The 23,783-nt window shown below is 46.0% G+C and overlaps 1 protein-coding gene across 2 annotated transcripts in view; it reads right to left on the reverse strand.

Moving 5' to 3' along the window:
- Positions 1 to 23,196, reverse strand: part of PAMR1 (peptidase domain containing associated with muscle regeneration 1) — a 63,812-nt gene extending 40,616 nt beyond the window's left edge. The window contains exons 1-4 of one of the 2 annotated variants that reach the window (XM_081152992.1): positions 22,916 to 23,162; positions 7,098 to 7,268; positions 6,481 to 6,657; positions 852 to 980 (exon numbers count right to left, since the gene is read on the reverse strand). In XM_081152992.1, coding sequence (XP_081009118.1) covers positions 852 to 980; positions 6,481 to 6,610 — 259 coding nt within the window. In that variant the 5' untranslated portion in view covers positions 6,611 to 6,657; positions 7,098 to 7,268; positions 22,916 to 23,162. Of the gene's footprint in view, positions 1 to 851; positions 981 to 6,480; positions 6,658 to 7,097; positions 7,269 to 22,915 lie in introns of both variants that reach the window. The other variant, XM_081152991.1, reaches the window with a different exon arrangement.
- Between the last annotated feature and the right edge of the window lie 587 nt (positions 23,197 to 23,783).

The raw sequence follows: 23,783 nt of genomic DNA on the forward strand, positions 1-23,783 counted from the left end.
GACTTCACCCTTTCCCCTAGGCTCTTGAAATTCATGGCATTTTGCTAAGGGTGGAGCAGACAGAGAATACCAATAGCTCTCCGGCCTCCATCTCTGCGCACTGGGAATATCATTATACGAGTAAAATCGCTCAGGCTGTAAGACCATCCAGACTGCTTCTGACTCAAGTAGGGAGCGTGTAAAACAGGCTTAACAAAACAATAATAGTTTGTACGCTGCTCCAGGTCCAGACTCTCAGAGGGACAGTCACCGTCAGGGCACTGCAGAGGGGTGTCTCCGACGGAGGCGGAGGCTACGTTTCCACTCCATTTTCAAAGGACTGTTGGAGCTCACAAGGGAAGCCTAATAAAGGCTAAGTCATTCTTGGAGCTCAAGTCGAACCCAGAAAAGAATCTCTTTCCCGAACAAGCGGCATGCTGACCATTTGACGTGGTCTCAGGAATTAAACTCAGGGTTCAGAAAATGTACCAATAGACATTCATATTTAAAATGCATCACAGACAGCATTCTGATGCCTTATTCGCTGTTTGCTGGTTGAGGCCAACCGTGGGGCTGCTTCAGGAAGGGCCACAAGGCGGGCTGTGCGCAGAAAGCCTTGGCTTCCTTCAGGAGAAAGGGGAAGATTTAAGAGCAGAAAGGAACCTCCTGTGGCCAATTCCAAACAGATGACCACAGTCCACGGCCAGCAGATGGAAACGCACATATTTGTTTTTTTATAGCTTTATCTAAGAAAGCCCTCTGGCCACAAGCTTTCCAGAACTCAGATCCCAGCAAGAGAGACCGCAGTCCAAGGCCAGCGGAGGCCCCGACGCTGAGGGTGTGCTAGAGACGGGCCGCCCGGGGCTACTCACTCATGCAGTCACCTCCGTGCCAGCCAGCCCGGCACTCGGCGCAGTAGATCCCCTTCACGTAGAAGTCGTCCAGGGTGCCCCCCCACGAGCCGTTTCGGCAGGTCTTGCAGTTTTCAAAGATGGTGCAGCCTGAAACATTTCCAAGGAGAGGGGGTGAGTCAGCAGCGCCGCACAGCCGGCTGCGTGGGGGACACCGCTCCTTCTCGGGCCCTGTCGGCGAAGGGCACCGGGCCCAGCCAGGGGCCAACGCGCTTCGGGAAGAACGCCCGTTCCTGGGGAACGCCAGTCACCAGAGCTCAGGCCGAGGGCGGTGAGAGCCATCTTTCTAGTTAGTGGCTGATACGTTCAAGTAACAGGAAATAACCTGCAGCAAAGGTTGTTTTGAATCTGTCAATACAGTATATTTTTTCTCTTTATAAGGGTATTACATATTGACTGTAGAATATTTCGAAAATTCAGACAAGCAAAAAGAATTAAATTAAAACCACCTAAAATATCACCCAGAGCAAACTGGTCACATTCTTTATCTGTATATATACAAACACATTTTTTTAAAATTAGGCTTATACTATATACTGTGTACTATTCTGGTTTTGTAACTTACTTTTCCATTTAATAAAAATAAATACATCCCCATTTCATTGAATATCCTTCTATGTCATATACTTCTATGACTAAAGTATGCCTTTGGAAACCACCTTTGTATCTAACAGTGGCCTCATCCTGGAAGATGTCAGGCTTCCCCCCACCAGCAGGCCATACCAGAGAGGGGTGAGCAGTTCCCAGGCAAGGGTCATTTTTTTAAAAATATATATTTCTTGATTTTAAAGAGAGACGAAGAGAGTGAGAGAAACATCAATTTTTGTTGTTCCCTTCATTCATGTGTTGATTCTTATATCTGCCCTGACCAGGAATCAAACCCACAACCTTGGTGCATTGAGATAATGCTCTATCCAACTGAGCTCCCCGTGCAGGGCTTGGGTCATTTTTAAAGCATGGTCTCTTGAGGGGTGGAGGACGGTGAGGGAAGGTAGAGATCATTCAGTCCCACTTAGGACAGACAGCTAAGTTCTAGCCCAGCCACTGTCTAGCTGTGTGTCCTTGAGCAGATTGCTTAAGCTCTCTGTGCCTCAATGTCCTCATCTGTAACACTGAGGTTAAAAATAGTACCTACCTCATAGGGTTGTTTTAAAAATTAAGTGAACACATGTAAAGGGTGTGGCACATATTTAGTGCCCCCAAAATATGACCTACTACTATTATTCTGCTTCCCCATACCTCCATTTGGCTTATCCCTACCACTGCATAAAGCATCCTCAATTTTAACTACCTATGATCTATTTTCCTATAACAGAATGAAGTCTCAGACTGCACGGTGTTCAACATTATATCCTCAGTACCTACTGCAGTATCTGCCACATAGTAAGTATTCGATAAATATCATTAGAATAAATGGATGGATGGATGGATAGATAGATGAATTGCTAACACAATCCTGAACTGTTTGAGATAACCAGTGTTTCCTTGAGCTGAGAGCATACTTCTTTGCTTCTGGCCGTAATTCGGTTTTGTTGGCCTGTGAGATATATATATATATATATATATGCAGTGTGTATATGTGTGGTTTCTGTAGGACAGACTAGTATCCTCTCTTCACATACCAGCCTGATTTTGATTCCCTCTCCCAGTCCCTCTCCCACCAGAGAAGAATTGCTTCTATGATGATGCCTCATATTCAAGTGGCCCATCACTGGGTCCCAGTGGGGCCCCTGTGCCTTCTAAAGGCCATCTTCGCCCATGTGCCACTCTTCCTCTTTGCTTCCCGTATCCGCTGTGCCACTGAGGAGGCAAAGGGACTCAGAGTATAACCTCAATGCTCCTGCCAGCTCTCTTTCTTGGCACAGTAACATGCAGGCCATGACATGCAAGCCACAAAAACCAGCCTGGTGATTAAGTTGATTGAGGCTCTATTTAAAAAGACACTAAGTAACTCACAGAATTGCCAGGAGGGCCAGAGGCCCGAGTTCAGAGCTACGCAGCCTCGAACCGCACAAAAACACCTCGCAACCTTGGTCCAGCAGGGCCCCAGTGCGGCTGGACATTCTGGAAGCCACCGTTCGCGTTCCTGCCACCGTGCCCCTGGGCCTTGATCCTTCTGCCACCACTGCTGCCAGCACAGAGAAGACTGCTGTCACCCGTAATGACAGAAGTCTCTAAAGCCACCTGAGATATCATTTCTCATGCATAAAACTGGCAAAGCTCCCAAGCGGCATGTTGTGCCGTGAGGCTTCGGGATAACGGTGCCCTCGCACGCGGCCACTGGGAGCGCCAAAGCCACAGAGGAAAATTTGGCAAAGGCAGGCGAAATGACACATGCCCCTCCCTTTGACCTGGCAACCTCTCTCCTAGGAATGTACCCCAAAGATACACTGCAAAATTACTAAATGATGTATGCCTCGGGCTACTCGCTGCAGCGTTATTTATATCAGCAAACAGCTGGGAAGGACCCAAATAAATACTCGTAAACTGTGGCAACATGCAGTTCAGCTGTGAGTAAGTGCAAGCAGGAATGAAGAGGACAGCTTCGTGCTGTGGGTGAGCAACCCCCAGCAGACGGTGTTAAGAGCCAAAAGCAAGGGTAACCTTAGCACTGCTATGGTATGCTGGCCTTCCTGCAAGAAGGGAAAGATATATAAATGTGTGTGTTTATATTTGCTTGTATTGTAAAATATAGAAAACAGATGGAGGTGACAAGCCTATCTGTATGTCACATAGGTGGCAAATTTACAGAAAACGAACTATAGGCACACCTCGAGACACCGCAGGTGTGATTCTAGACCACTGCAACAAAGTGAGTTGTGCACTTCTTGCTGGTGGAGGGTTTTGCCTTCGATTTGATTAAAAAATGCAACATTTATAAAGCACAGTAAAGCAAAATGCAATAAAACAAGGCAGGCGTGTACATCAATTGGCTCTAAAACATAGTACATACTTTGACTTTATACAGCTAGTGGGATATATTCTAAGGTCAGTAATAACCTCAAAGACATCATAACCTCAATCAGTGGTCTTATTAGTAATAGTACTAATGGTGCTATTGTTATTGTTATTTTGTACAATTATATTATGCTCTAAGGTAAGATAAAGAAAATAAGCGAGTAGGTTAGTATTATTAGAAAATAGGATGTTGACCATGGGGGGAAAGAGATACAAATATAAAATCAAAGAAGTTAAGTAAACAACTTTATATTATTACATATGAATTTGAATATCAACATAAATTCATTTTTTTAAAAACACACACATTCCCTAGCTCCATTTGCTAAATAGAAGACAATACAAAAGAACCAGGAACAGTGACAGTCCAATAGCAAGGAACACCTCGGGGGCCTAGACTGCGTTCTCAGACCAGAGTTCCCCGGAGACATGGGTGACCCGAGATCTGGGGCCGAAAATGCACAAGAGCATGAATCCTCTCGTCATGAGAGAAGTCAAGGAAGCCTTCAAAACCTCGTGTGGCCATGTCACAAGGACACAGGAGGACCTGAGGGGCTCCCAGCGTCCTAAAATGGGATGAAGTGTGCACTAAAATTGACAATGACTAAACAGATTAAAGCACATAAATAAATAAAAATGCCTGCGTTCATAGTTCACAATCACACACACACACACACGCCTCTTGGATCATCAATAGTAGCTGCTGCTAGGCCATCAACTCACTATTTTGAAAATTATTTATTTATTTATTTATTTATTTATTTATTTATTTAAAAAAGCCTTATGTAGCCTTTTCTTTCAGGGTAACTAAGTGGTTAATTTGGGACTGCTCTTCACTTCTTAGATCCAAAGACCAGTCCAGGTGGTGATGTCAGGCACCTCCTGAATGCTGTAAGAGGAAGCACAGCACCACCTGTGAAGTTCTCACACCTGTCCGATCACCCCACGCCATCTCATCAAACCAAATTCTCACCCTCGCCCCAACAGTAACCAGTAGGCTTTTGAAAATATTGAAAATCCTTTAAAGACTTCAATATCACTTCAAAAGACCCCTCATTGAGGGGAGAACCTGGCTCAGCTCCAAAATTTTCCTAAGAAAATTTGGAAGCATTACTCAACTGTCCTTACAAACCCTACTCACTCATCAGGGGACTGGGACAGTGGGTTTCTTTTCTGGATCAAATGTTCAAAGTTTATACTGAGGTCACTCCTATTCTAAAGCTCGGCATTACTGTCTTCCAAGAAGGCTTGGAAGTGTCACTTGGGTAATTGAGCCCCATTTCCTTTCTTCTTTCAGAGCTTCCCATGAAAGGAAGAAAGTTCCTGGTAGGAAGATGCTGATCACATTGGAAGCAGCTTCTTCAGTCTGAGGCTCAGTGTCCACACTGGCCTCCACCCAGACAGGCACTTCAGTACAAAAGGGCAATCACTGTCCCTCCGTGGGGAGGACAGGGAGAGAGGTGGTTGAAAAGGTAGGTTCAGTTTGATGCAAAGACAAAGGAATGGTCACCACGGCCGGGGAAAGTCCCATCTCATCCTGAGAGGCTCTCACGTTTCTGGTACCACCTCCCGAGTCCAGCTCAGAAGCCAGAGCATCACCCTTGACTTCTGCTCTCCTCTTCCTCCACCCAACAAATCCCAAATTACTGTTAATTCCATTCTCTTTAACACCTCTCAGATCCTTCCACCTGCCCCCAGCTGTGCCCTTCCTCCAATTCTTTCTCCAGACTGCAGCTTGAAAAGCAGCTTCCACCTATTTACTGAAAGATCTCCGATGTCGCTGAAGTATCTTCAGGACATAGACTCGGCTTCATGGCAAAGCTTACAGGGCCCTTCAGTGTCAGGCTGGCCTAGTTCTCTCCTTCACTCTGTTCTCTCTTAATCTTTTCTCTCTGTCTGTCCAACTCTACATTTTTCTCATCACACACACACACACACACACACCACGAACTTTTTAGTTTGATGGAGTCCCATTTGTTTATTTTTTTCTTTTGTTTCCATTACCCGAAGAGATATATCAGGAAAAATATTGCTATGAGAAGTGTCTGAGATTTTACTGCCTATGTTTTCTCCTAGGAGTTTTATGGTTTTGAGTCTTACATGTAAGTCCTTAATCCATTTTGTGTTTATTCTTGTGTATGGTGTAAGAAGATGGTCTAGTTTCTTTTTTTTTTTTGCATGTATCTGTCCAATTTTCCCAACATCATTTATTGACTAGACTGCTTTTACCCCATCGTATGTTCTTGCCTCCTTTGTCAGATATTAATTGCCCATAAAGGCATGGGTTTATTCCTGGGCTCTCTAGTCTGTTCCATTGATCTATGTGTCTGCTTTTATGCCAGTACCGTGCTGTTTTGATTACTATGGTCGTGTAGCATAGTTTCATATCAGTCTGTTCGTTAAATGAATGAGTGAATGAGTAAATGAATTCACAGTTTTACAAGTTTAACACCGAAAAGGGTGCTAACTCCTGTAATTCCTCCAGTTAGAATGAGCTGAATTATGCCACTCTTAATAATCATGGCATCACAACCTCCTGATGGCTGCCTGTCAGAATTCAAGCGCTCAGCCTGTTCTCATTCATGACCTCAGAAAGCCCAAGGCAACCTGAGGTCTCCCAGTCTACACTCACCTGGGTGAATCAGGCAGGAGTCACACTCATTGTCCTCATTCCTGCAGCAAGGGATGGTGTAACCCACGATTTCCTTCTTTCCGGGGCAGACGCATTCAATCTGGTCATATTCACAGCACTCGCGACACATGATATTCCACTCGGCTCCGGGGCAAGCTTCATTAATGACGGTGTACTCTGAAACAGAAACCAGCAGGTAAGGACAAAGGTCCTGGCAGGAAGGGGGAAGATCCATAAGTAGTCTACTGCTAAACAGCAACCTTGTCCTGCAGATGTGCTTCCCCTGCCTGAATGATGCAGAAGACTGCATACATCCTTCCAGGCCGATGTCTCCAAAGTAGGCTGGCTTACCTCAAAGGGTGTTCAAAACCATCCACTGCAGCACAGATGGAATTTGTTAGGACTGCTATTCATTTTTATTTTTTAATAAAATAAGAAATCATGTTTTATCAGTATATAATCTAAGTGGATGACACAGATACGCATATATGGTTTATAAGCCAAGTACACATCTCTTGGGTATGTATGCTCATTTTTATCTTTGCTGGGGTGCGTCAGGCCACTGCTTACAGCTGCATGGGTTGTACACTGCACAACTCCAGGAGGAAACACTCAACTGCACAGCTGCCCAGTGCAGCCCAGGTACTCGGGCCATCAAAAAGTTTGGAGACCGGTCTCTAGAGTAAGCCATTCAAGGGCAAGGCTGATGGCCAAGTAGAGACCATGTCATTTCCTCCAAACTTGGCTCCTCCATCTCACAGCATGCCATTGTTATGGTATCTTCAAAGCTAAAACCAATAGAAAAGACAAAAAGTACCTTAATTAGTATGTTTGGGAGAATTTCAATGTTTTACAAAAGTGAACCCATTGGCAGAACTTTATTCAGTCCCGACATTCAACTGAGCATTCTTTCCCATGAGAAAAAAAAAAAAAAAGTATTCCTTTCTGGGTAGGATTTCTGTATTTCTTTCTTTAAAAAAAAAAAAAATACACCTTAAGTAAATGAAAAATAAAAACCATTTGGCAAAATCTATAAGAGGAATCCGTTGAAGGCTACCCAGAGGAACCCAGGCTGAGACAAACTTAGCTTTGATGCTTCTTTTTTCCCCACTCTCCGTTTCTGAAAATGTTGTACAAAGATGACAAAGCAGAAATAGGTCAGATATTTGAGGAAAAAACTGAATCTGGCTTCCCTTTGAATCCTGTTCTAAAACCCTGGGCAGGGATCCCCAACATGCCTTGCAGGCCCACCTCAGCACCTGCGGTGGCTCCTAACCTCTTGAATTTCATAGTTCAGTTTTGTTTTCCACTACTAAACTTAGAAGTCTGACACAGAGGTGATCATTCTTAATTTGCCAAGCAGCGCCATCTAAAGAAGCATCACCATCTACTCACAGCCTCTGGTCATAAGAACATTCTAGCATCACAGAAAGGAACCACTTGCATAGTTAGGTTATTTTCCCCCCCACATTGGTGAACCAGTAAAGATCCTCACACTGGCATTTCGGAATGACTGGCATCGATCACTGTGATCTTGTCGCTACTGGGGTTTTGTATTTGTTTCCCTCACTACTCTCAGACCCTCCAGCAGACAACAGGACTTATTTAGCCGAGCTTCCCATGTTTCTGATGCTGACTGGATGAAGTGGATGGCTTCTAAAACCCAGATGAGAACCTGATGGTTAAAAGTGAAGGAAAGCAGAAGAAAACATAGAGGTAAGTCTCCATGACCTTGGAATGGCAGTGGATTCTTACACATGATACCAAAAGCATGAGCAACAACAACAACAAGAATAGATAAGTTGAAAGATTAACCCACAAAGTCATTTCACCACTCTATTCCTCAGTTTCCCTACTAAGCACAGGGCTGAGAGTGCGGGCGAATCGATGAATTCATTCTTTCATCCCATTGTATTTACTAACTGTCCACTATGTCCCAGGTAGGACTCTGGGTGCTCAGATACAGTGGAAAGAAAAACAGATGCCATCCCTGGCTTCACAGAACTCACAGTTTTGCAGAGGAGTAGATGTTGGATAAATGACCCCCAAAACACAGAATTACTGACTACGATAAGGAAAACTTAAGGTTCTAAGAGAGTGAAAAGACATTTGCATCAAATCTATGAGATTCGCATGGTGGGAGGGATGGTAAATAAAATCACAGATAGAAATCTATTTGCCAAGATTAGAACACTTCCCAGGAACACAGAAGTGAGGGAGGAGGCGATGGTTTAATGGTCTGGCAAATCAATCCCCTTCTTTCTCCCCACTGAGACAGGAAGATGCCCCCATAATATGAGTAAGAAATAAATACATGCCTGGCAAGGCATGGCTCAGAGGTTGAGCGTCGACCTAGGATCCAGGCGATCGGGGTTCGATTCCTGGTCAGGGCACATGACCAGTTGGGGGCTTGCAGGAGGCAGTTGATCAATGACTCTCTCATCATTGATGTTTCTATCTCTCTCTCCCTCTCTTTTCCTCTCTCTGAAATCAATAAAGATATATTTTTAAAAAAAGAAAGAAAGAAATACATAAGTGAAGTATTCTATGAGAAATATTTACAGTTGACCAACTGAAGAGACTGAAAAACAATGAGCAGGCAAGAACCATTTCCTGGGCTTTTTCTCCACTTATTAGGACATTTACAGAAAAGGCACACTGGTCATTTGCTGTACAAATCTCATGAATTTCAACATGGTGCTAAAGGCCAGGTCCAGAAACAAGAATTTAGAGAGACACCCATAGCATAGAAGTTACTGAAGGTTTCATACAGGGATAAGCAAGAGTAGGTCTACGGTTGCAATAGAAATAAATAATACTATAATTAATAAATAATAATGCAATAAACAACTCTGTGTTTCGCGTGCTCACAATGATAAACCTACTTTTGCCCTACCCTGTATATGTATGCTAAGGCACTTTAGCATTTGTTTAGCTAAGGTGTTTTTGTATTGTTTATGCAATTTAATCTTCAGAATGACCTGGTGAGAGGTGATACATTTTCTTTTATCTTGAAAACACCTAGTCCACCTCTTCCCTTTGCCAGTGAGGAAAAGAGCTAAGTAAGGAAGAAGCAAAAAGATATGCCAGAGGAGCATTTATAGAGAATTAATTCTGGGGGGGAAGGGAGGTCGGCAGAATCCCAGGCCTAGGGAGGAAGGAAGCCTGCCGCTTAGGGGGAAACAGGCCAGGACAACCTCCAGCTACACCACCTCCTGGGGCTGAGCAAACTGAAGTTGCCTTCCACATTTAAAAAGAGTCTTGTAAAAACTGCAAACTAATTTTATCCTGTCATTGCTTCCCAGGAAATGGAGCGATCCCTCCTTTCCACAGGGGATGTGACCTGAGACCCCAGTGGATACCTGAAACCACCGACAGTACCAAACCTGAGGCACACTCTGCTTTTTCCTATGCGCACAAACCTACTCGCTTAGAGGACGCACTTTATGGCTTCTCTTTGGCATATCTGAACTGCCATCATCACTGCTCTTGCACTCTGGTGCCATTTTTACTTGAACACAAGCACTGTGACACCACAAGAGTCGATCTGATAACGAAGATGCTTACTGAGTGGAAGAGACTGACGGGCAGGTAGTGTACATAGTGTGGAGACGCTAGACAAAGCGATGATTCACATCTGGAGGGGACACAGCTGCACAGTACGGGATTTCATTGCGCTGTTCAGGACGGTGCACAATTTAAAACTCGTGAATCGTTTATTTCTGGAATTTTCCATTTAATATCTTTGAACCACAGTTGACAGTAATTGGAACTGCAGAAAGTGTAACCGCGGATAAGGGGGTGCTACTGTAAGCAAAAAAAACAAAAAGAGCTCCTGGAGCACTGCCCTGGGACAAACTGGGACACTGAAAGGTCCCGCACGTGCCCACAATCACACAGCAAAATCAAGCTTACAGAGTCCCCACACTACACACAGGGGTTCATCCCTAACGTTTCCATTGGATAAAATATTTATTTTCTTCTTTATAAAACACAATATGCTTTAATATAAAAGATTCCCTGTGAAAGCTTTGAAAAACAAAATCATAAGAAATAAAAAGTATTCAGAAGTATCCTTAATATTTTGTTGTCTATCCTTCAAATTGTCTTCTTTCAATAAACATATATATCCACATGCAGATACTGATCAATGTGCACACACAGTCTTCTCACCTCTCAAAACTGGTAATAATGCTTTTGTTTTAAAAACTGCTTTCTTTCTTTATGTAGATCAGTAATTTCCAACCTTTTTATCTCATGGCACACATAAACTAATTACTAAAATTCTGCGGCACATCAAAAAATATATTTTTGCCAATCTGACAAAAAATAGGTATAATTTTTATTTGTTCACCCTGAATGGCTATTGCTGTTTTGTTGTCATTTTTTTGACACTCTAAGGGAAAAGAGATCAGTGCCCCTAACTAAATAGTCAGGTTTTGCATGTTTTAAAAATTCTCGTGGCACACTGGTTGTCAGTCGGTGATACCAACGTGGATACTTTTTCTTGACATTGAGTTGTCTTCAAAAGTGATTTTAAATTGTTGCATCATTATACTATGTGTACAATTGCTCCTCTCCCTTACTTTTTATTTATTTTTATTTTTAAAATATATTTTTACTGATTGTGAGAGAGAGAGGAAGGGAGAAGGCGAGAGAAACACTGATGTGAGAGTGGAGCCTCCTGCGCACCCCCTACCGGGGACCAAGTCCTGAAACACGGCACGTGCCCCGACTGGGAATTGAACCAGCAACCTTTTGGTGCACAGGACAACGCCCAACCAACTGAGCCACACTGGCCAGGGCCTGCCTTCTTTTTTAAATCAGGGTGAGCACATATCAAGAGAATTACAAATCCTTTGGCATCCTAAGCTCTGCTCAAGCCCTTCTTTCAACAGCCATGCTCGGGGAAGCCATCCTCTTATCTCCTAACCAGAGCGGAGAGTCCAGTCATATTAGTCCAGCTCTGGATATTCAAGAATCCACTTTGGAAAATGCAAGACCCTTAACCTCTTAGTCCTCTTTTAGCCATGGGAATGCCAAAGCAATGACAACAAGGCGGGCCAGCTGGCACAGTTCAGCTGGTGGTGAGCAAATGAATGAATGAGTGGGCTGTCATCACCATCATCATTACTCAGCACGGCCCCTCACCAGCCTGATGGTTTGCCGCAAGGCTGTCCGATGCTGAACCATGTCTGCTGCTGACACATGGAGAACACTTAATCCCCCAAACAGCGGGGGCTTAAAGCCACAGAATGGCAGGGGGAGCGACTATGTCCCCTTAGCTTAGTCTCCAAGAACTACGTCTTCAACACTAGATTTTCAGGCAATATGTTGACATGATGGCTGTTAAGGCCAATCTGAAAAACTCAGAGGATTCTTCATGAAAACAAAGGTCAGCCTGTTCCACTGATTGAAACATCAGTCTTCAGATTAAAGGCCCAGGTGAGACCACCCAGAAGGTGGCAAAGAAAGGTACTTTGATCATGTATCCACTCATCCTGGATGTTAGAATCTGCCTTTGCCTTCACCGAAAACCCCATAGCCCTCCCATCTAACCATATTTCATTAAAATTTCTACTGAGTTTTTACTGTCCTGCAATTTTATAAATGAGACTAGTGTGAGAGAGAAAAAGACATATGAATCAGAGAGATACACGCCTAGGCAGCTTGGGCTCCTCGCTCATCCCCCACTCACTCCCCCACCTCCTCTGTATAATCTGAACTTCCCAGCCGATGTCTAACCAGCACACACTCCTGACTACCTGCCCACTCCAGGGCCAATGGCAGACAGGCAAATCCCAGCAGGAATGACTGGCAGACAGCGATGATGAAGTAATTGCTAGGCCCTTGATAATTCTTTATCGCCTCCAGAGCCTCTGAGAACCATCCCATCACCAGGGACCCTTGGTCACAGCCTGGCTGAGTTCCCAGTCTCCAGTGGCCTCAGTCCTAGCTCCTCTTCTTAACAAGATAATGATGGCTGAAGAGTCAAGGCCTTTATCACCCTGCCTTTGGGTATCAGGAGTGAGAAAACTTTCAATGGATTCCCTAGAAATCGGGTTTGTAGGCTCTTGCACATTGGGGACAGGGAGGAAGGCCAGCACATTGCCCCACACGTGGCTGCTCATGCATCCCCCTCTGCTCCCGGGGTCCCAGCACCCCTATGGGTGTGTATCTGAGCCCCCAGTGAGCATATACCAGCTCACTGAATCCTCACAGACACCCTTCAAAGTATTATTTCCAGCTCTTTCTGGGGCCAAAGTCTTATTCTTTCCAACACACTACCTGGATTCTAGCGAGTTCACACCTCTGACTATACAGATTAATAATGCAGTACTGGCTCCCGGCTGGCATGGCTCAGCGGTTGAGCATCAGCCTATGATCCAGGAGATCGGGGTTTGATTCCTGGTCAGGGCACATGCCCAGGTGTTGCGGGCTCGATCCCCTGTAGGGGGTGTGCAGGAGGCAGCCGATCAATGACTCTCTCATCATTGATGTTTCTACCTCTCTCCCTCTCCCTTCCTCTCTGAAATCAATAAAAAATAAAATAATATAATAAAATAAAATAAAATAATAAAATAAAATAGAATGCAGTACTGGCAAAGTGGACACACTTGGGAATCAAACCACCCAGATTTTAATCCTCAATCTGTTCTCGTTTATGCTGCTGGACAATCGGAGAAAAGAAGCCTTGGTACAGCATTTTCCCCACGTCTCAAGAGGATGGACATAGATGGATGGAGCTATTGATGTTCCTTCAGTTGAAGAAGGCAATGACCCAAAGGGCTTTGAAAGAAAAACTGCATATTTAGCAAAACATTATCAGTATTCTCTACAGAACAAAACACCATCACATGTTTGGCTAAGATGCAAATGGCTAAGGGAGTGAAGGGGGTGAGTCCTGTTGTCTCCTGGAGGCCCACACACACATGGCATTTTCAAGCAGTCTGCTCATGTTTTGGTCATGGCTTTCTGGGCTCCTCCCCCTTGCTTCCAGATTTGCTAGTTTCATTTTTCTAATACCCCCTCTTTAAATAACTGTTTAAATAGAACATACCTCACCTCCTGCCGCTTCTCTTCTAGAAATAGAAATTACACATCCACAGCCCAAGGGGACAAAACCCAAACTCTAGCATCCTGGAAGAGCCCCCACTTGCCATTATCTTCAACAACTGTGTTACTGGAAATCCTTGAAGGACAGCTGCTTCTGGGTTATTTCAAACATTGCAATATGAGCTCAGAAGATCTTATTTTGTTTTATTAGCATTGACTACTAAAAAGAGAACTTAATATTGCATCAAAGAGTACTTGGCAATAGAACTCAGCAAATATTATATCAACCAAAGCATTAGAACAGCTAAGTCAAAAACAATAAAACTTAAGCTACACCCTAAAAATCCAATCTATATTTCCCCCAATTCAAGAACTCTACAGACTATCATGCCTGCTCCCCAATCTTGCACACTTTAAACACCTTCTCTCTGAGTGAGTGTGTCAGGGCTACATGGGGGTGTCGGTCAACCACATTTACCTCTTTGCCAAGAGCTTCCAGACTAAGTGTTACTGTCTACACATCCAGGTTCACTGATGCCAGGCAGGCAGATTTTCCTTCTACCAAAGGCAGCTGGCCAGCAGCAGATGTAAAGTGTGGAGAGATGTAGAGTGAGGGTGATGCATCTATAATGGCATGTCCCATGGCTCACTAAGCCCCAAGCTGGCAGCCGCCTCACACAGGCTAGCCCTCGTTATAGTTACCTCCTCCAGCTCGGCAAGCTAGAACAAGAAGAGGGACTTCTTTTGGCCTGAGGGTCCCTGGCTGGCTTCACCCTTGAATCACAACAGGTGGGCATGAGCAACATCTCATGTTTGGGAAGCAACATCATTGACCCAGAATCACCTACTCTGCGAGACACCATCCCCTCAGCCCCCGCAAGAATCTACCCATGGCCCTGCTTCAACCACAGGGAAATTAAGGCACAGCACATGGAAGGCGTTTCCCCCAAAGTTGGAAGGTAGATGCGTGATAAAACCAAGGGGGCAAAGCAAGTCTCAAAGAAATAAATATATGGCGAATCTTTGGGGAATTTTTTTTCCTGACAGAGTCACAGATGAATGGAATAGGACTATGTGCGAAGCTGAATTGGGCCTCACGAGGACCATGTAACTTCCATTCTACTATATATAGAACACCCAGTATTTCCCCTTTCAATTCCTCTTGAAACTCATGCTAGGAGGGAAAATAATAGAAAGGAGAGTAGGCAGCTTTAACATCCTGAGTATTCCCTTTTAGCAGAGCTACACTGAGTATTTTAAATAGACTATCTTATTTAGCAGCTGCAATAAACCTATATTAAAGACACTGTTATCCTCAGTCTACAGGGTGGAAGGTGGCAAAGCCACATTACAGAGGTCCAGCAACTTGCCCAAGAAAACCAGCCATAAATGGTGGAGCCAGGATTCAAACCCTGGCCCATATTTTAAAACATAATACTCTCTACCCCATGTATATACATGTTCATGCATACACACACAGATGTGTACATATCCACATCTAGACTTTTATTTTTTTACGTGCATGTGTGTTCGAACTTGAACACATCCATACCAAGACATCTGTGTGGAAGATGATTCCATAAATAGGGCAAGTGAGGGCTGAACCTTCGCTGGGAATCTCAGGGGTTACTCAAGTCTACTGAGGCAGAAAGCCCTTTAAAGAAACCGCCGCTTTTATTCCTCACTCATTGCCACTGGAGTCATCCAGTCTGAAACAAGCCTGGGCAGAGAAAGGAGGCAAGCGATGCTAGGGCCAAGGAGAAGCCGTGTTGCATGACAACAAGAACAATATTTAACAAATGCAGGAACAAAGGAGTCCCCAGAAACAGCAAGCGAGGGGTTGACGAGCAGCACAAACTCACATGCTGTCTCCATGGGATACACCCCAGTGTAAACAGCCCAGACCACTGCCTGGTCATGCAAATCAAGGTCACGGCAACCAGTCTGTACCAGAACTGGAAAGATGGGGGTTAATAACAAAGGAGTGTAGACCAGAGCATGTGTGTGTGTGTGTGTGTGTGTGTGTGTGTGTGTGTGTTAGAGGGGGAAGGGGAGAGGGTAATTGGTGATCAATTGGACCTTGAACTCAGTGTTCCCAGGGATTAGAAGAATGCTCAAATATTCTCCTTATTTTTAAAGAGCAGACAGTGTAGCTGTCACCAAAGATACAATCTAGTCAGGAATTCGAGTCAGCTCTTTCCACTCCCACAACATCCAGTGATCCCAGATCATCCACATCACTTTAAGCAACTCGAATATTAGAAATGAATTTCCTCGGTGAACCACGCAGGTCAGTGTTGGCGAAGCTTTTCTCACAGGAGCGTGGAGGGGACCACCTACTTGGTTCTTTCAACATCTCAACAAGTGTTAAATGGCAAGGACACCAGACTTCCTGCACATCCCTCAGCAGAAGTCTGAAGAGAAGCCCATGTTTTGCAGGTTTAAAAATTCTCCTCTTACCCTACCTCTGAAATAGCCAGATATTCTTCAATGTTTTGCTCATTATGGGCAAGAGACCAGAGTTTTCCAAACTATATTCCATGGGGCCCTAATTCCACTGATGGTATAACAACAATTTTCAACCTTTTTCATCTCATGGCACACATAAACTAATTACTAAAATTATTTAATATAGAAGCTAAGCTCAGGGAATTGCCCTAGACATCTCAGATGTTCTCCACCATCACTGTTGGCTCCTAAGATGGGATCCCATGATATGGGGCATTAACTGATCATCTTCAAAGGAACCCTATGAAGTAAATGGGCATGGAACTGGGTTTGAAAAACATTGATATTTTAGTTCCTTGGAGTCCTCAGATAATTCACTTGATTTGAAGTGAATGGGCCCATATCCCCCTTCCATCCAGTGGTTTTCCATTAAACTGGCTGGAAATCTTTTAACATCATGAATTCAACTTATGAGGACACATGCTGCGCCTCCCCATAAACTAAAGTTGTCTGAATGTGGACCTCACTCTGTTCTGGTGGCAGCAGCCCTGGTTTTCCAATCACCAAACCAAATGACCAGACTTCTACTTGCACAAATACCTGCTGCCAAACCACTAACTCGACCCTCTGAGACAGCCAGAACCTCAGGGAGAGTGGTGGTAAAGATGCCCACATGCAGGAGTAAGGGCATTTTTCCCAACTCCAGAGGCAGAAGGATGACAGGAATAGGTGTCTTCATTGCTGCTCAGCCAATCAGGGGGGTGGGGGGCACTTCTCTTAACCCCTTGACATAAGACCCTGAACATCAGTGTCTAGTAGAAGTTGAAATGAACTGGTTAAACCCATCTTAGTATTAATGGAAAGGGATCATATCTCCATCCCCTGCAATATCCATCAACTGTGTTATGTGAAAAAAGAAGAAAAAATGCTTCCCCGTACTGATTCCAGGCCTGCTCCTCCCATTCCACAGCCTAAGAGCTTGCACATTGGTGCTCTTAGCAGAATAAACCCATAAAGGAGCAGATTAGAAACATGTCTCATCCTTAATTCTGATGCTCAGCAAGTAGACACATGATTTTGATTTTTAAAGTTGACCATGGGACAAAGAAATTCTTACCTCCCACATCTAATCAGAGTGAGACGCATGAGCCTGTGCACAACTGGCTGGATATTTGGTCTGCTTACCACCTGTTTCCTTTAGGGAGTGGCTCCTCTTGGGTTCCATGAGTGGATACCTCTCTCTGTGACCTTGGGGTGTTGATGTCTCTCTCCTTTCTCCCACATCCACTCTGCTTCCAGTGAGCACATGACCTTACTTGGGCCATTTTGACCACTTAGAATATCCAAGGGATAACGGGATTTCTTTACTAACACCATGGTCTCATGATTTGGGAAAAATACAGCCAATAGATCCATTCTAGTTGGACCCACTGCTTACTGTGTGAGTGTTGTGTAGTGTTTCAGGGCATCAACTATGGAGTCAGACTGTCTGGGTTGAAGACATGAAACTCAGCTATGTGGCCTGGGCAAACACTGAACCTCACCCTGCCTAAGTTCTGCATGTGTAAACTGGGGATCGTAACACTACCACTTACCTCCTAGGTTTATTGTGACGATTAAACAAACACATATAAAGCACAGAGAAGAAGGCCTGGTATTTACCACAAACCCATTAAATTATTTCAGATCAGGTCCCTTAGCTATGATAGGATGGGAGCCCCCTCCAATGAGGCTTCATCGTTGATGTTTCCATCATCAAGGGTGAAGAATTTGATGTGCAACCCTTCCTACTCCACTCTCAACCTACCTCCTACCCCTTCCTACTCCACTCTCAACCTACTTCCTACCCCTTCCTACTCCACTCTCAACCTACCTCCTACCCCTTCCTACTCCAATCTCAACCTATTACCTACCCCTTCCTACTCCACTCTCAACCTACCTCCTACCCCTCCCTACTCCACTCTCAACCTACCTCCTACCCCTTCCTACTCTACTCTCAATCTACCACCTACCCTTTCATACTCTACTCTCAACCTACCTCCTACCCCTTCCTACTCTGCTCTCAATCTACCACCTACCTTTTTGTACTCCAATCTCAACCTACCACCTACCCCTTCCTACTCTCCTCTCAACATACACGGGATCCACACCTGTCTTACTGATAATGGCAATCAGGGAAAATGAAAGGAGTAGGGTTGAGTAAGAAAGAGGAGTAGGTCCCATAGACTGAGTGGAGCTTCTCCAGCCAACTCTCTGCCTTCCTTGAGTGGTTTTGTTTACAGGTACAAGGTTTGGTTTTTCCTCCATTTTTACTCCTTTGTCTCCATCATAAACCTAATGCTTTGTCCTAGAACATGTGATGACTGACAAACAGAATTCCTGAAACATAAACCAGCCTTGGAACCTGATAGACTTTCTGCCTCTGCTCTGGTAGCTTTCAGAGCTCTGGCTGGTCTCTGAGTCCTCTGCCCTGGAATTTAAGAACTGGACATTGTAAACACTGCATTTCCCTCTCCTTTAAAATAAAATAAGAGAAGAGGGACCTGGGGTCTTGTGACTTTCAAATATCCACAAAGTGAGGGTGACAGGTGCTCCCCCATCTGGGGGGAATGTTCACAACCTACCCTCATTTGTCACCGAAATGGAACTTTCCCCAATTTGTACTTACCCCAAATCAAATGCAGCTTCAAGAGCTGGTCTCAGGGAAGCCAGGTAGACAAATTTTCTCCTGCATCAGGATTGGCTGCCCCCAGTGGGGCAGATGGAAATAATTTTCTGATGTAAGGCCAGTCACTAGGTCCCCCAGACATCATTATCTTTGCCATTTCTGTCTAGCCAGATGTAAATAAGTTTAAGTCAAACCCACAGTCCATAGCAATGGCACTCCAATGCACTCCTAAGAGTTCTGGATATTTCCAAGGGACTTAAATGCTCTAGGTAACCTCTGCTTCTAGGCAACCACGTCCAAGGGTGCTTTGTCCGTAGCTTATAGACCCAGACATAACACCCAGCCCGTTCTCAGTTTCCACCAAAAGCTCGCTCCCAAGGGCATTCATGAGAGTAAAATATTTTACCAAAGAGTTTGAAGGTGATAGAGGTGCGATCATGTTCTATAACACATACACATAAAATATACTCATGTTCCTACTTTTAAAAGTCCCGTCAGCTACTCAATCCTTAAGGGCTTTACTCACTTGTATTTCTCCCCATTCAGCACCTAGCTTCCCTCTTTCACCCTTCCTTTCTGCTCTGTCCCTCTCAGGAATGGAGGTCAAGACCTCAAATGTCAATAGAGACTAGACGGTAACACATGGATGGGTTGAGAAGCTGGGGTGTCAAGCCATAGAGAGGACCCGGCCTGCCTCAAAGCATTCAGGTTCAAAACATTTGCAAGCACTGTGTCTTACTCCATATCTTTTTAGGCCTTTTGGGCCAAAGGCTGCCCATTAGCAGACCTTTAGCTCCACAGTGTCTCCTGCCACACAGCCAGGCAAGACCTAGCAACGGTACCACCAAAACCGGAGCTACTAAGGACTCTCCCCTCCCACCCCATGTGTGTCCTAAAGCCTTGCCGAGATTAGATGGGCATCAGCATCATGAATTGATCCTTTAGAGGAGTAAGCTAAAGTCAGGCAGGTACCAGGTGAGCTGGAGCTCAGGACAGTCTGGGCTCACCCCAGGCTCCACTAATCTGCTGTGTATTATTTTTATATTATAATTGTGGGAAGATATAAATAACATAAAATTTGCCATTTTAATAACTCTTAAGCATGCAGTTCAGTGACTTGTGCAACCATCACCACCATCCATCTCCAGGTCTTTTTCATGATCCCATACAGAAACCCAGTGCCCATTAAACGGTAACTCTTCACCCCTCCTCCCCCAGCCTGCGCAACCACTGTTCTACTTACTCTCAATGAATATGACCACTCTAGGTGCCTCATATAAATGGAATCATACAGTATTTGTCTGGCTTATTTGACTTAGCATAATGTCTTTAAGGTTCATCCATGTCGCAGCATGTGTCAGAATTTCATTCATTTTTAGGACTGCATAATATTCCATTGTATGTATATACCATGTTTTCTTTGTCTGTGGATGGGCATTTTGGGTTGTCACCTTTTGGCTATTGGCAATGATGCTGCTCTGGACACTGGTGTATGAATATCTTGTTCAAGTCCCCGCTTTCGCTCCTTTTGTGTATACACTCAGAAGTGACATTGCTGGGTCAAATGTTTAATCTCTCGAGGAACTATGCCCGTGTATCCCTGAGCAGGTCACAGGACCCCTCTAAACGTCATCTGTGAAACAGGGAGAGCAACAGCACTACCTTAGTGGGCTGGACCGAGAATGGCTGCATGTAAAGCATTTGGCTCAAAGGCAGGGCACATCATAAACCCTTATAGGTGAATTTCACTGTCCTCTGAATCTGAAGATAAAGTCATAAAAATTCTCTAAGAAAAAACAAAGTGCTCAAACTAAATGATCTCTAAAGTCACTCCCAGCTCCCAAACTCCATGATCCCACCATTAAATTATTTTCCTGTTGGGGAGAAGCCAGGAGTTTTCGGAGTATATATCAGGGAAACACCCTCTCCATGGTCCCCACAAAAATCCACCCTTGCCAAGAAGGCCCAATTTTCATAGCTCTCTCCCTGGAATTTGCTAACACATCTCATTAGAAACCAACATCTAATTTTTCTTGCCACTCCTTCCCCCCTGCCTTCTTTCCACATCCCCTTTCTCAGCTCCTTCTCCTGCCCACGGAATAGCTGTGCTTCAAATTACCTTCCCCCGTTGCCTTTATGTTGGTCCCCTCCACACGCTAATGTCTGTTGGAAGCCACACTTGTGGAGTTATCCGTATTAAGGTTTCATTCCCAAGAGTCACATATTTTAAATGAGTTTTTCCTCTTGGGCAGAATCCTGCTGGCAGAGCTGCTGCTCTTTGGTGAAGTCAGTGGAGTTGGGTTTCTCCCTCACATGCTATTTATGTTGGGTTATCACTTGGCCTGATGTTTGGCTTCACATCCTCCAACATGCGTCCCATGCCGATGAGCAACAACATCTCCTGTGCCTTCCAGTGGATGCTTGCGTTTCATCAAGCACTCATTTTAAAAAAGCAATTAGAGGAGATGCGCTCCCAGGCTTCTCTTGCCGGGGCCAGATTTAGATTCCAGCAGGGAGTGGACTTATTCACTACTTAAAGAAATATTTGCCTTCTCCACACCATCCCTCCGCCTTCCCTCTACATGTGACCGCTCAACAGCTGAGCTATCCTCGCTGGACACGCGAAGTTGCTCTGCGGTTCAGCCCACAGCTTGGCTGCCAGGAATCCACGCACCCTCCCTGAAGCTTTTCCACAGCAGAAGGTAAAAGATTCTCAGGTCAGGAACAAATGGATTTTTCAGATCCTGAGCAAGAAAAAAGGGGTAGCTGAGCTCCGGGTTGGTTTTTTTTTTTTAAGTTTTATGGGTCTGAGACGCCTCACCTGCCACATTATAAAAAAAGCAGCAGGGGAGTGTTGATGGAGCCGTGAGGAAACTGGTCCTCTGAGCCCTGGTGCTCTGAAAGGAGCCAGGCTCTTCTGGAGTTGGCCCAAGAGTTGGCCTGGGGCCACCAACCCTGGAGGTTCTGCTCCAAAAGGCAGAGATGGAGCAGCAAGCAGTCTTCATGCAAAGTCGTCACCTGACCGCTGGGCAACTTTCTGGCTTTATGGGTTATCAGGCACCTTCCTTCTTCATTATGATCTTTGGGGCTGCTCCAGATGAGACAAAATTCATATGAAACCCTCTCTCCAGCTTGAGAACAAATCACCAAGAAAGATTTCACCTATGGCTAGCAAGCTATAGGCAGGTGGGATGTATTAACCAAAATGGGGCTTCTGTCATGAATCTTGACTTTATGTTCACTCTCGGGAAACTTGCCAGCTACTTGCAGCAACGGAGCACCCACCTCTCAGGTAGAGCCCAGGTGACAGGTAACAGCATAGATGACGGGTGACCAGCACAGAAGGGAAGCAGCAAAAGCTCACACTCCCTGCTCCTATGCAAGGCTGCTTTGTTTTATTACATCTGCACATGCAATCTGCCTTACCCCAGAGATGTCACCTTACCTCCTGACACCTCTCCCCTAGGGCCATAATAAGGACAGATGCTCCTAAGAAGTCTCCCTTTCCCTGCCTGCCAGTCCCTTGCTTCTACCTCCAGCTCCAGAGGCTCCCAGAAGCTCGGTATCTGGTTTCAGCCGCACTTGCCCCGGGAGCCCGGTTGACATGGGTTTGCGGCTCAGAAAATGACATGTGAAAAACAGAGAAGCCAGAGCTCTTTCTAAACAAACACTGTGCATCCCCAGAAACAACTTGCACTTTTACCCTCAGCTTTTTCTTCTCCTTTCTCACTTTCATCGGGAAGGAAACACATATGCTGACTGAGGAGCTCTCCCAGGCAGGGATCTGTTCTGAAGGGATGTGACAGTAACATCTCACCAAGCAAGACACCGGCAGGGACGCCCTTGCTGCACGCCCTGCCCGCGATTCATTTCTCTCCTCCCCGCTCACCTCCGAGGGGGCTCTTTCTAGGGGAAACTTAGTGTTTGCAAATCAGAGTGGGTAACTCAGGCTGGACAGATTCCTGGAGGTCATTTTATGCCTTAAAAAGTTAAAACAAAATAAAATAAATGAATAAAACTGGAGCTGGTACCCCTTCCTAAGGCAGTTTCAGTCCCACAGGTTGGGGTGACAAAACCAAGTCATTCTCAGGGAGGGAGGCAGGCGCTCCAGCACCACCAGCCGAGCCCTCAGGACTGTGACTAGAAGCAGCCCCACAGCCCATCCCCAGCACCAACTCTTGGGGCTCCCCAGTCCCACTCCCCACCAGACCCCAGAAGAAAGATGCCCGGCTCCTGGGGGGCCCTGAAGGCTACTCACAGTACCTCTTGGCAAGGGTGCGATGAGCAGGAGCTGCAGGAAAGTGAGCCCCAGCTGCATCCACCAGCCCAGCTCCATCTTCCTCTGTGGCCAGAGCCCCGAGTGACTGCGGGGAGGGACGGGAGGCCGGCGGGCAGGCGGCCCTTCCAGGGACCTCCCCAAGCCCAGCTGCGCGGGAGCTCGGGTTTCAGCGCCCGGCGCTCGCACCCTCCTCGAGGGAACCACCGTCGGCGAGAGCGCTCCGACGACGTCAGCCCCAGGCCTCTCTGCCCGGCCGCCTTAACCCTTGCGGGACTTGGGGAGGTGCGCCCCGCCCAGGGGAGCCCGGCCGCGGCGGGAAGGGACCGCTGGGGGCGCGAGCGCCCAGGCCAGCCCGGGCAGGTGGGCGCCCCGGCCAGGGCGGGGAGGGCGCAGGCAGGTCCCCGGAGGGCGGGGCGGGGCCCAGGCAGGCGGGCTGTGGGCGGCGCGGGTGGGGCGCGAAGCCCCCAGGTACTCCCCTGACCGCACCCCAGCTCCCACCCCTTCCCGCCTCAATAGCCCGGGAAGGAAGGAAGCCCCCTGCCTGCCGGGAGGAGGCGCGGGTGATGGGAGGACGGGAGCCAGCCCCCCCACCCCGTCCCCCTAGGCTCCCCTTCCCGCGAGCGTTCGCGCCAGGCCGGGAAAGCCCCAAGCGGGACCCCGGCTCCTGTCACTCGGGCGGGGGTGGGGAGGCCGCCCTGGGCTGGGGCGCTTCGTCTAGGGGCTGAGAGCCAGCGAGAACCTGGTCTGTGGAGGGGGCTGGGAGAACTTTCTAGAAAACAAGACTAAATCTGGCCAGTGCCACTAGGAAATAATGAATATTTACATGTTTATATTACAATTTATATTTATTCT

The sequence above is a fragment of the Miniopterus schreibersii genome (assembly GCF_964146895.1).
Source record: "Miniopterus schreibersii genome assembly, chromosome: 12".
NCBI classification, from domain to species: domain Eukaryota; kingdom Metazoa; phylum Chordata; class Mammalia; order Chiroptera; family Miniopteridae; genus Miniopterus; species Miniopterus schreibersii.